Below are 13,416 nucleotides of genomic sequence, written 5' to 3'. Positions count from 1 at the left end.
AGGTTTAAAAAAAAAAAAATTAGAACTCTGCCCTCACAGAAATAACAAGTAAAATTCAGAGATTCAAGACTTAAATGTGAAAAACAAGTTTGAACCCCACTAGAAGAAAAATATAGGAGAAAGATCTCAGAAACTTGGGTTAAAGTATAGGCATTCCTCGTTTCCCTGCATTTCACCTGCTGTGCGTTGCAGATACTGTGTTTTTTTTTTACAAATGGTGAAGGTTTGTGGCAACACTGTGCTATCAGATGGCAGCTAGCATTTTTTAGCATAACTAATTTTAAAATTAAGACATTACATTATTTTTTAAGACAGAGAGCTATTGAATCATCTACAGGACAGTATAAACAACTTTTACATAAACTGGGAAACCAAAAAATTTATGACTTGCTTTATTGCAATATTTGCTTTATTGCGGTCATCTGGAATCAAACTGGCACTATCTCCAAAGTATGGATGTAGTATTTCCAAGAAAATAAAACAAACTTCTTGTGATTTTAAGTCTGGTTGGATAAGACAGATTAGATACATTTCATCTCATCAATTATTTATTACACCTAAAATTTATTTTAATTATATAATACATGAAACAGACATCAGAAGACTCTAAAATTTGGAAAGAAGAAGTGAAGAGGGATCTCGGGATTCAACAAATAACATGGCAGTGAGTTCCCTGGGGTTTCTTTCTCTGGCCTCTATATATCCTAACCAGTTGCTGAAGAAGCTCAAAATGAGATAGCAAAAAGGGTGCAGAACCCACTCCCAAAACAAAATAAAACACCCAAGCTCCAAAGATACTTTCAGATACTTTCTCTAAACAAAGTACTGATGCAGGGCAGCCCTGATGAACAGGAACTTTTTGATAAACCAGAGTTAGTGCCAGGAGGGGAGAAACCTTCTCTAAAATTTCTGACCAGCATTTTCACTGAGATTCAAAAGAATACTGCATCTCTGATATTAGGAAAGAATACAGAAGGGATAATCTAGATTGAAGAAATAATGTAAGAAAAAGTGTGACTGCTCCATGGAACCACTGAAAAGCAAAATGAATATTATAAAATAGCAATATATCTTGATAAAGCATACATTTAGGCAGAGAAGTCTGAAATTAATGGTAGGTATAGAATAATGAAAAATAGGTTCTGAAAAGTGGATTGATGTTTTCACTGATGACAACCTTACTAAACTGTTTAAAGTTGCTCTTCAGCTGAACAACAAAGAGGTGTCTGTTCCCTACACAGACTATTTCTCATGATTAATAAATCTTAGAACTATACAATTCTCTCTTGTAAAAGGAAATTTTATATCAAATCTCAATAAAATCATAACTGCTGCTTGACCTGACAATCCCTAGTAAACCACAAAACAGATTACATCTCGCGTTATATTTAATTTACACAAGATTCTTAACAAGCTAGGTAGTTGCGGTTAATTCAATAAGCAATAAAGAGCCAATGAAAGTTTATGAGCAAGGAAATATTACGATCAGAACAGCATGACAGAGAGCTTGCAAAATGAGATCAATTTGCCTTCCCATACTAAAGTAAAATAAAATAAACAAATGACATTGAAAACATATTTTTAAAATGACAGGGAAAATTTAAGGCTATATTTAATTGTGTAAATTATCGGGAAACTTACTTACCAAAAGAAATATACAATGGGAATCATTAAAAAGCTATTAAAAATTCTAAAAGTGGAAAAGTATGGAAAGCAGGAAATTAAAAATTCAAAAAAAGTGGAGTGTGCCTGTACTCCCACACGCCCTGCAATATTCCTGCTTTGTTCTCTCTACAGCCCAATTGAGAAGGCAGTGCAGAATATTGATCTGTAAAAATGTGAGAATACACAGAAAGATAGGGTGGAAGAGCTTAATCACTATATAGTTTTAGGTCCACAAAAATTACTGTCACAGATAGTAGGGGTACACTGGAGGAGAATGAAAAGCAAGCATAAAATAGGAAGCCACTGATAAACTATTACTGTGGCCAAGCACATGGTTCCTGCCCTTACGGAGTTAACAAATATTGCCAAAAAATACAGAGCAGATCTAGGGAAGTATGGAGATGAGCAAACGAGAGTCAAAGATGGCAATCAATCTTCTGAAAATATAATACATAAATTGAGATAGATTTTTGACAACTTTTGCTTTCTGTATGTATGAAATGAAGACACTACTCAATAAGGTTACTGTAATGACTTAGTGAGAATGTATATATGCACTACTATACTGACTGGTCCATAATTTGAATTCAAATGTTATATCTCTTTCCATAAATATTCTTTCATTAGCATCAGTAATGCAATGAATATGGCACAATAGCAATCAAAATTTTATTTGAGAGTGGTCCAAATTTCTAAGACAAGATCCAAAAGCATGAACTTGGTAGACTAGGTATTATTTTATAAATATAAATGAATGATGCTATAGGATTCAGGCAAGAGGAAATAAGGTACTTAAAGAGTTCAAACTGAGTTTTTTACAGTGGGTAAGATTCGGACAAATGTCAATGGATAAAGGAAGATATGAAAAAGAGAAAATGCAAGATGAAACTTACTAACCAGAAAATTCACTTGAGAAAATGTTGAGTAAGGTGATTTTACAAAAAGAAAAAACAGTCAGGCTGAAGTCTGTATTAGAAAATCATTAAAAAGGCTGAACATTAGGCTGGATGTAGATTATGAAGAGGATCCAATGTAATAAACAAGGAGCTTTCTCCTAAAGTAGTGGTTCTTAAAACGTTTTGCCTTTGGGACTCTGTTGCACTCTTAAAAATTACTGAGGCTCCAAAAACCTTTTTTTTTTTCTGGGTTAAATCTATCAATATTTCTTATATTATAAATTGAACCTAAGAGATTTTTACAACACAAAAATACAAAGTGCTCATTCCATTAACTGTCACTGATGATGAAAATCACACGTTATGTAGCCTCTGGAAAACTAAACCGTATTCTTGTAAGATAATTAGAGTAAAATAAAATGTCATAATATTGTTACAAAAATGCATTTTAACCTCTTTGATCCCCTGAGGAGTCTCAGCGAATTCCGGGTGTTTCCATATCCATTTTGAGACTGGCCTTTCTATAGCAATGAGAATGACCAAATCGATGCAGGGAACTGTTTTTTGTTTTCTTCAGCAAGGAGAGATAAGAAAGCCTTCCTCAGGGATCAGTGCAAAGAAATAGGGGAGAACAATACAATGGGAAAGAGTATAGATCTCTTCGAGAAAATTTGAGATACCAAGGGAACATTTCATGCAAAGATGGGCTCAATAAAGGACAGAAATGGTAGGGATCTAACAGAAACAGAAGATATTAAGAGGCAGCAAAGAACTGTACAAAAAAGATCTTCATGACCCAGATAAGCACGACGGGGTCATCACTCGCTTAGAGCCAGACATCCTGGAAGGCAAAGCCAAGTGGGCCTTGGGAAGCATCACTGTGAACAAAGCTAGTGGAGGTGATGGCATTCCAGTTGAGCTCTTTCAAATCCTGAAAGATGACGCTGTGAAAGTGCTGCATTCAATATGCCAGCAAATCTGGAAAACTCATCAGTGGCCACAGGACTGGAAAAGGTCAGTTTTCATCCTAATCCCAAAGGCAATGCCAAAGAATGCTCAAACTACCACACAATTGCATTCATCTCACACGCTAGTAAAGTAATCCTCAAAATACTCCAAGCCAGGCTTCATCAATACATGAACCGTGAACTTCCAAATGTTCAAACTGGTTTTAGAAAAGGCAGAGGAATCAGAGATCAAATTGCCAACATCTGCTGGATCGTCAAAAAAAGCAAGAGAGTTCCAGAAAAACATCTATTTCTGCTTGATTGACTATGCCAAAGCCTCTGATTGTGTGGATCACAATAAACTGTGGAAAATTCTGAAAGAGATGGGAATACCAGACCACCTGACCTGCCTCGTGAGAAACCTGTATGCAGGTCAGGAAGCAACAGTTAGAACTGGACATGGAACAACAGACTGGTTCCAAATAGGAAAATGAAGTGAAAGAGGAGAGTGAAAAAGTTGGCTAAAAGTGCAACATTCAGAAAACTAAGATCATGGCATCCGGTCCCATCACTTCATGGCAGATAGATGGGGAAACAGATGGAGGCCTGGCATGCTGCGGTTCATGGGGTCGCAAAGAGTCAGGCAAGACTGAGTGACTGAACTGAACGCAGTGAAGACTAGAACAGAAAGACACAGGAAAAGCCCGAGATTTGGCATAGCAGTGAGTGAGGTATGATGACCACAGCCAAACAACATTTACAGAAAATTTCCCAAGCCTAGAATTGCAAATAGCAAAAGAGGAAAGAACTGATTTACTTCTTTTCTTAATTTCATTGTACCACTTTTTCCCTCGCGTGGTCACACCATACCCTCGTTTTACTGATTTTCTTTCAAATACTACCAAGTTCTGTCGCTGTCCTGGTGGTTTAAATCACCAAGACCACCGCCACCAACAATAAATTGTGTTAGGCACAAGTGACATATTTTAGCAGAAACTTATCACAGACTTTGAAATTTGAAAACTTGGAATCCAGTTCTTTCCACATGATTTACTAGAAATGGGACCCCAGGCAAAAACTGTTACCTCAGCAAGCCTCATTCTCCTCAGTAGAACTGCAGTGTTACATTTGCATTGAGTGATAGGTTATGAAACAACTATACTGAAGAAAAATAATTATGCTAAATAAAACAATGCCTAAAGTAAAATAAAAATTATGCATATTTTATAGATGATAACATTAACACATTCTTATGGTAGAAAACATGGGGAAAAAAATCTTCCATAATCCTACAACCAGACATAACTACTATTAATGTAATTATTCCTCCTGATAGTGTTTTAGTTGTTATATAGAATAGATAATTATATTAACATAAAGAGTTGTTTCTTTAATTTTTTTTCTAAACTTTAATTTCTAAGGTCATTACAAATTCCCAGAAAACATAACTTTAAGGAATATTTTACCTCATCAAGTGAAATATCATACTGTTCAACTAGTCTTCTAGTCATAGATATTGAACTTCTTCCAAATCTTTGCTATATATTTTTAAAAATACTACAGAACACTGTTGTTGTTTAGTCACTAAGTCATGTCTGACTCTTTTGGGACCCCATGGACTGTAGCCTGCCAGGCTCTTCTGCACATGGGACTTCCCAGGCAAGAACACTGGAGAGGGTTGCCATTTCCTTCTCCAGGGGATCTTTCTGACCCAGGGACCAAACCTGCATCTCCTGCATTGGCAGGTGGATTTGCTACCACTGAGTCACCAGGAAAGCCCCTATATGAACATGCCTGTATATAAATATTAAGATTTGATTTTTTCGACTGTCTATGGAAAAAGAAGAGTGTCAACAAAAAGTAAAAATAACTGGCAAAACTGACCAAAATGTTTATTACAATGCACTCTATCCTTATCAAGTCCAAAATATATTCAACTGGAACTGGATTTTTCTATCTTTGCTGTGTGTTTCACTGTACCCAGTATTCCCATTGTTGGGTTGGATTGTTGCATCCCAAAATGTACATCTACCCAGAAGTCAGCCTTATTTAGAAAAAGTATCTTTGTGGACATGCTGAAGGTAAGGACCTTCAGATAAGATCATGTGTACTAGGGTAGGTCCTAAAGAGTGTTCCCAGAAAAGCAGGAGGAAAGATATGCAGGAGAAGCATCCCTCTGAGAACGGAGGCAGAGATTGGAGTGATGTGCGTACAGGCTGCACAACGCCAAGGACTGCCAGCAGCCACCAAAAACTAGGAGACAGACGTGAAGAGGATACGGTATCAGAGCCTGCAGAAACAACGAAGTCCCACCGCCACCCTGCTTTCAGACTTCTGACCTCCAGAACTGTGAGAGAAGGAAGTTTCTGGTATTTTAAGCCACAAAGCTTGTGATAATTTGTTATGGCAGCCTTAGGGCCTGAAGATAATCTCCAATCACATTTTAAATCAATGTCTCGTCACTGTTTCAAAAGACTCATCATCTATTTTCCACTAAATTTCCCTGAATTCTCCCATTAATATTTGGTTACATATCATTTTTTTAAAGCACTATGAACATCACCTTACTTACATGTTGCATCCATTAATGATAATCTAGTTGCAGTTCTAATGTAGTTTTTGTTTATTCAGTCATAATATAAGTTCCTCGCAGGCAGAGATTGTATCTTAGATGCCTTAGTTGTCATACATTTCACTTAATACAGTGCTATATACAGTGTTATGATTTAATGGTATCCTATTTTCTAAAAAAAGGATGACTAAAAACTTTTTTATGTACATTAAATCATCTTCATGGAATAGTTCAGAATGCTTATGGGATCATTTAAAGGTCAATATATTTTCCTGCTCTTAAAACTGAAGCCTGGTCTTATTTACATCCTCACTGCCTATTGTTTTAAAAGATCAATATCTATTGTCAATGACTTAAACATCTACACTAGGAATCTAACAATATTCCAGATACAGCAAGAATTATGGAAGTTAGAAGGGATATAACAGAATAAAGCACCAGTAAAAACCTCTTCTGTAGATGTTAAGATATGGCTACAAACAAAAGAAGTTCACTATGTAATATTCATATTACATTTTATAGTTACTTAAAGAACAGTTGTGTAACAATTTTCACAATTACCTGGAAAAAAAGAACAGTATTAAACAACAAAAAAATCTAAGTATACAACATACCTGAGTTCGTAAAATTTCATTTTTTGACAACTGCATGTCACCAGTCAATTCTTTCACAACAATGCCCAGTGGCTCCAGACGTTTGCTGAAGTAATTTGTCATTTCAGCTGCCAAGGCTTTCATTGGAGCAACATATACAATCTGCGCCCAAGAAACACTAGCTTGATGAATGAGTAAAACTACAATGTCATTTGTTTCAAAGAAGTCAACTGAAGTCATATTTATTGTGATATATGATTCTAGACACTTATGGTGAAAAATCTTAATATTGATAGATGAAAAATACTTATCTTTGTTGTATAAGTGTACATCTGTTTAAAGAACTACAGAATGGTTATATAGCATCATCACTTTGAAAATTGGTGCTTTAAAGCTAAGTGCATTTTGATAGCTTTCACAGGGGTAGTGGGACTTTCATAACACAAAGAAGTATTGCCTAAAAGTAATGAAGGAAACCATGCAGCATTCTCTATATGACTTCCTGTGTAATATCCTTAAAAACTACCAGATATCAGACAAAATATACAACTGAAAAATGGTTTTAGATTTTACAATTTAAAAAGCTGTTGTTCAATTTAATTCCTACCTTAAATTCATTCTTTTTGATAACACCTTGCTGAAAATGTTGGCGAATTTCATGTAAAACTGTAAGCATCGCAATGTTGGTTTTTCCAGCTCCAGTAGGGGCACAAATCAGCATGTTCTCATTGGTGTTGTAGGCAGTCTCAAACACAATTGACTGGATTCTATTCAGTCTCCTCATTCCTTTAAAAGCCAGCTGTCCAATCTAAAAAGAAAAACAAAAAATATCAACAATAAAATGAAAATGTGAAGGTCCCACACAAAACATCAAATGCCATCTTTTTTTAATTAAAAAGAAAGACTAATTTATTTAGTCTCTCATATCCTATATTTAAGTTGTATGCAGTTGAAAACAACTCACAACAATTGCACCTGGGAAATGAAACTCACTCAATTTGAAAAATATGATGAGACTACACCTGTATCCAGCACAAGCTGGAATCAAGATTGCCGGGAGAAATATCAATAACCTCAGATATGCAGATGACACCACCCTTATGGCAGACAGTGAAGAGGAGCTAAAAAAGCCTCTTGATGAAAGTGAAAGAGGAGAGTGAAAAAACTGGCTTAAAGCTCAACATTCAGAAAACTAAGATCATGGCATCTGGTCCCATCACTTCATGGCAAATAGATGGAGAAACAGTGGAAACAGAGGCAGATTTTATTTTTTTGGGCTCCAAAATCACTGCAGATGGTGACCGCAGCCATGAAATTAAAAGGTGCCTACTCCTTGGAATAAAAGCTATGATCAACCTAGACAGAATATTAAAAAGCAGAGACATTATTTTGCCAACAAAGGTCAAACAAATGGTTTTTCCAGTGATCATATATGGACGTGAGATTTGGACTATAAATAAAGCTGAGTGCCAAAGAATTGATGCTTTTGAACTGTGGTGTTGGAAAAGACTCTTGCGAGTCCCTAGGACTGCAAAGAAATCCAACCAGTCCATCCTGAGCAAAATCAGTCCTGAATATTCATTGGAAGAACTGATGTTGAAGCTGAAACTCTACTACTTTGGCCACGTGATGGGAAGAGCTGACTCATTTGAAAAGACCCTGATGCTGGGAAAGATAAAAGGCAGGAGGAGAAGGGGACCACAGAGGATGAGCTGGTTAGATGGCATCACTGACTCATCACTGGCATGAGTCTGAGTAAACTTTGGGAGTTGGTGATGGACAAGGAGGCCTGGCATGCTGCAGTCCATGGGGTCGTAAAGAGTCGGACACAACTGAGCGACTGAACTGAACTGATCATCACTGTCCTATGTCATCTTTGTCTCTTATATAAAGCTTCTAAAATACTATGGCAAATGAATGCTGCAATTTCCAGTCTTTATAGGCTCATGACAAGAAATATAGAATCCACTATTCCTAGATTAGAGATCTGATCATGTCACATTCCAGCTTGAATATTTTCTGACTTCTCACTGTCAATTTTAACTATACAGAATACACAGATCCTTTAAGACACAGAAGGTACAGCAAACAGGACCCTTCAAAATGTGAACCCTTGTTTATAATCTTCTACTACCACTATCTATACATACTATTCTCTGGACATTTTTTGTGCCTTTGCACTACTTATAATGCCTTTCCCAGCCTGGAGAAATTCTTCATTATCACTTTGAGTTCAAATGTAATCTCTGGTCCCCTCCAATTCCACACATAATTATTTATGCATTTATATTCTGCCATAATTCAAAAGATTTAAGGACACTCCCATTTCTCTCATCAGCTAGACATTCCATAATACCTTCTTTATATATTGTCATTATGATCCTTACTCACAAACACTGAAATAATTTGTTTATATGTACATCTGGCCCACTGGATTCAAACTAAGAATTCAGTTTTATTACTCTTTGCATTACCATAGTACTTAACGAGTTGCCAGGAACACAGTAGGCCTATGAATAAATTTTTATTGATTGATAAGTCAGTTGAGTAAATGAGGGAAAACAGTACAAGTCTTAAAAAGATACACACTTCATACACAATATCTTCCAAAGGAACAGTAGACTGGATTTAAGCAAAATATGCAGTAGTTCTAGGGAAAAAAAACCTATATCCAACCTTGAATAAGAAACTTTTCCTTTGTTCCTAAAGATTACAGTTCAATCAAGAAGTAAACTAAGGCATCAGAAGAAAATGCTGACACATGGAGGTTTATCGCATTCTGTTCAACAATCATGTATTGGTCACTTACACAAATATTACTGTGCTAAGGACTTATATAAATATAAATATTCTTTCTCTTAACGAAAGTTAGGGAGGTCTAAAATGATTCTTACAACATATTAGTTTGTGGTTTAAAGGGGGAAAAGGTGACAGAATTATATTACGTCAGTTTAGCTGTCTATATTAAAGATAAAAACCACGTGCTGAGGCATCTGAGGGAGAATCTCAGTAAGCAGAATGCTATTTCAGGCAGAAGGGAGAGAGTATTAGAAAGACACCGAGAGCTTATTAAAAGTTAGTAGTTGTGAGACAAGAGATGGGAGGAAGGGGCAGCAGAGATGATGCAGATGGAACAGTGGTCACGACCAGACTAAGAAGACTGAACTACTGTAGAGACTCTTTATCTCTAGATTTTCCTGAAAGATTGCAGGGAAGCAGAGGAAACCGAGGTGTAAAGAGAAGTTAAACAGCTCACTCAAGTCCACAGCATTAATAAACTGTGGAAGAGATGAGACTTGAACTGATTTTCCTTTAGCTTCAATACAAATTACCACCAAATACATATGCTGTCTAAAATACCATCATACAATGATTTTTGCCAGTTAATAATTCTATATTCAAAACCACTGCAAAAGAATCCTTAAAATACTGTTGCATATATACACTCTTTAGTAGTAATATAACATGCTGATGAGAAAAAGCAAGTTACCCCAAAAAACCCACAAAAATTTGTAAATTACTTTAAGCAGCTCATGTTCTGCCCCCTTCTCCCAAGTTTTTTTTTTTGTTTTTTTATTTAAAGTTTAGAAAAATGAATGAAACAATTTTCATGAATAAACTTATCAGTAAAAGAATAAAAGGAATGTGCAGAGATAGCAACCATAACTTTATTTAAAAATATTACTAGAATATTTAATGTACTTCAAATAAATTCTGTGAGCTACTGGAACATGAGATAATTAAGTTGAAGTTCATTATGCATAAGGAATTTCTTGTATTTGAAAAATATTCAAATTATATTCACAAATATCTTAGGAAAACTAAAGATTAAAGAGGAAGAAAAGTGCGACTATATCAAAACTCTGATTTACTCAAATTTCGAACTATGTAATAATAATATCCATCATTTTATTTATACATGAAACATCCACCAATGTCTAATTAAGTGGCACTAACAATCATTGCTTCCAAATATTTAATATCCTAACTCATGTATTGACTTTTTATGCTAATGAGTATAAAAAGTTAAGCTGCAATTATTTTTCTTAGTATGTTAATATTTGCTCTTAAACAGAAAACTGAGTAACTCATGGCTAATTTATCATAAAGGCTTTGTTTAGCTCAGATAGTCATTCTAAATATGTACCATTTTCCCTTTTAGTTTTACTATGCATTTTCAAAACACTATAATCAGTAGATGAAAATGTTACAAGTTTCATTCTAAATCCACTTGTCTATGCATATTTTGGATTCATCATACTACTAATCTCACAGAAATGACATGGCTCATATATGCAAATCCATAGAAACTATATGCTTCTAATATACTTTACCAAACACTAGCTACACAGACTGCTGTCAAATGCAGGTTTTATCTTTAAAAAACTACTCTGTATAATACGATTTACCTGGAAGAACAAAAATGTACACTAAACATACTGCATTAAATGTTTTAATAATCAAATGTAGGTAGTACCAGTTAAAACGCATTAACTGGGTACCTAAGATGAAGCCAAGATCATGTCATCCCTCCCAAGTTAGTGTATGTATCATAAGCTTAAGTTTTAAACAGTAAACATCAATCTCAGCATATATCTAGGAAAAATCATATAGATACCAAAGACATAATTTTCACAGTTTAAGTTTCTTCCATTTTTAGATAGCATGTGCCTTAGGCTCAAAATTTCACAACTCAGTACAGTCAGTCCAAGCTCTATATGCTGGAATCCACTGCTCTCCTGTTTCTTACAAACCATATTCCACACTATAAGCTGCTCAGCCATGGAATATGTTCTGTTTACTAAGATGGAAAACAGCAAGATGCACAGCAATATTATACAACTTTTCTCAAAGATGGTAGGAAAGCAACTATACATCAATAAAACTTTTTTTAAAAAGATGATAGCAGTAGGGAATAGGGAATAAGAATCTACTATTTGTATATGCTTAATATTTAACATTAAAATATGTTCATATTTTCTTGTAGACATTTTAGAAGGATACTCACAATCTAATATAGTGATAGAAGGAAGTAAGGATCTGGGCTGAGAGGGGACAAGAATAAATTAAAGAGATAATTTGCTATTTAAAGATTTCTAGTTTTTACAATGTGATAATACAGAAGAAGAAAAAGATAACAGGCATGCACAAAGATATACAACTGACTTCCTTAAAAAAATAGAAAAATTAAGATAGGTCTGATTAAGTTGTGATGCCTAAATGAGCTCTCAAGTATTGCAAAAATATTTCGTATTAAAAAGTTCCTCTCACTATTCCTAGAGTTTTACCCTACAGAGAGAAAAAGAAAAACTGAAGGACTTCCCTGATGATCCAGTGATAACGACTCTGTGCTCCCAATGCAGGGGACATGGGTTCGCCCCTGGTTGGGGAATTAAGATCCCACATTCTGTGCAGCATGGCCAAAAATTTTTTTTTAATTTTAAAATAAAGTTAAATTGAATTACCCTCTTGAAGTTTCTTTAAATTAAGTCATATGTCCCTCCTTTCATTGTCTTCCTCAACATTCTCTTTTTTGGTCTTCATATGCTGAATTCCTCAAAGGCTTTTCTCTATCACAAGTTTAGGAATACAAGAAACAGATTCTCTTCCTACAGTACCTAATACCTATAACATTAGATCAGGGACCTCACCCAAGATGGTACAGTTTCATCAAAAGTCCAGATCTATCATTAAATGCAAAGCCTAAATTACACCCTGCTGTTATCTCAAACGTACCCTCCCACTTGTTCATCATGCACTGAACTCTGCCCAGCAAGTGCCAAGCTATCAGGGCTTATATTCCGTCTTGAAGAGCTAAAGGTGGAGCAGGTGAGCCTAGGTCACCAGTTTGTTCCTTAGGCCCCAGCTACACCTCTCCTACTGCACACCTCCACGCCACAACCTTCAATGACCAGGCACACTACTTCACTGGCTGAAACCCCACACTGATGATCTGCGGCAACATCTGCAGATGTGCACGTTACAACAAAACCTAAAATGTCACTTTTAATACTCTCGAATTATAGATAAATCCAGAAGATAATAAATTCCTTATTATTTAAATTGGCAGGTATATTATTCACTAGTTCATTTAACGATAATAGTACCAGTTAGCTAGCATTTCTATTGAGCACATACTACATATGAGGCTTCACTTTATATGCTTTAAGGGGATTATTTCTCTCAGTATCCAAAGAAAACCCATGAAGTGGATCTTTTTTTTTATTATCCTTAATTTAAAGATAGGGAAACTGGGCACAGAGGAATTGAAGACTGTGCCCTAGGACCAATGGCCAAGAAGTAGCCGAGCAAGGACTGGAACAAGTTCAGATTTTAAAGTCCAAGTTAAAAACTTATAAAGTTTACTGATTTAATTATTTTTTACACTTTTGTTCCTTATAATGATCTTTTTTAACCAAGCATAACTTAATTTTATAAAAATAAAAATATATATAGATATAAAATATAAAAATATAAAGTCATGAAAATATTGACCATATTAATAAATAAATGCAAAATACAGTAAGAATGTTTTTTAATCTGGTTGTTTAAGACTTTTTAAACTGGATTATTCTTGTAATTTTTATGTCTTCATATGCATCATACACATTGCTTTTAAATGATCAACACTGAGAAATCTGCATATCATTTAGCCTAAAAATTCCACTTCCAAAAAATTTACCTAAGTTATACTAACTGAACAAGAATGCCAGATTAAGCTCAAAGATACATGCTAAAATGTT

The 13,416-nt window shown here is 35.1% G+C and overlaps 1 protein-coding gene across 3 annotated transcripts in view; it reads right to left on the bottom strand.

The window, feature by feature from the left end:
• ASCC3 (activating signal cointegrator 1 complex subunit 3) overlaps nt 1-13,416 on the bottom strand; it is a 320,082-nt gene that overhangs the window by 224,352 nt on the left and 82,314 nt on the right. For all 3 annotated transcript variants that reach the window (XM_070450058.1, XM_070450057.1, XM_070450059.1), the window contains 2 exons: nt 7,281-7,481; nt 6,695-6,835 (listed from right to left, as the gene is read on the bottom strand). In XM_070450058.1, coding sequence (XP_070306159.1) covers nt 6,695-6,835; nt 7,281-7,481 — 342 coding nt within the window. The remainder of the gene's footprint in view (nt 1-6,694; nt 6,836-7,280; nt 7,482-13,416) is intronic.

The sequence above is a fragment of the Odocoileus virginianus genome, chromosome 19 (genome assembly GCF_023699985.2).
Source record: "Odocoileus virginianus isolate 20LAN1187 ecotype Illinois chromosome 19, Ovbor_1.2, whole genome shotgun sequence".
NCBI lineage: Eukaryota > Metazoa > Chordata > Mammalia > Artiodactyla > Cervidae > Odocoileus > Odocoileus virginianus.
This window is presented reverse-complemented; position numbering and strand designations above follow the sequence as displayed.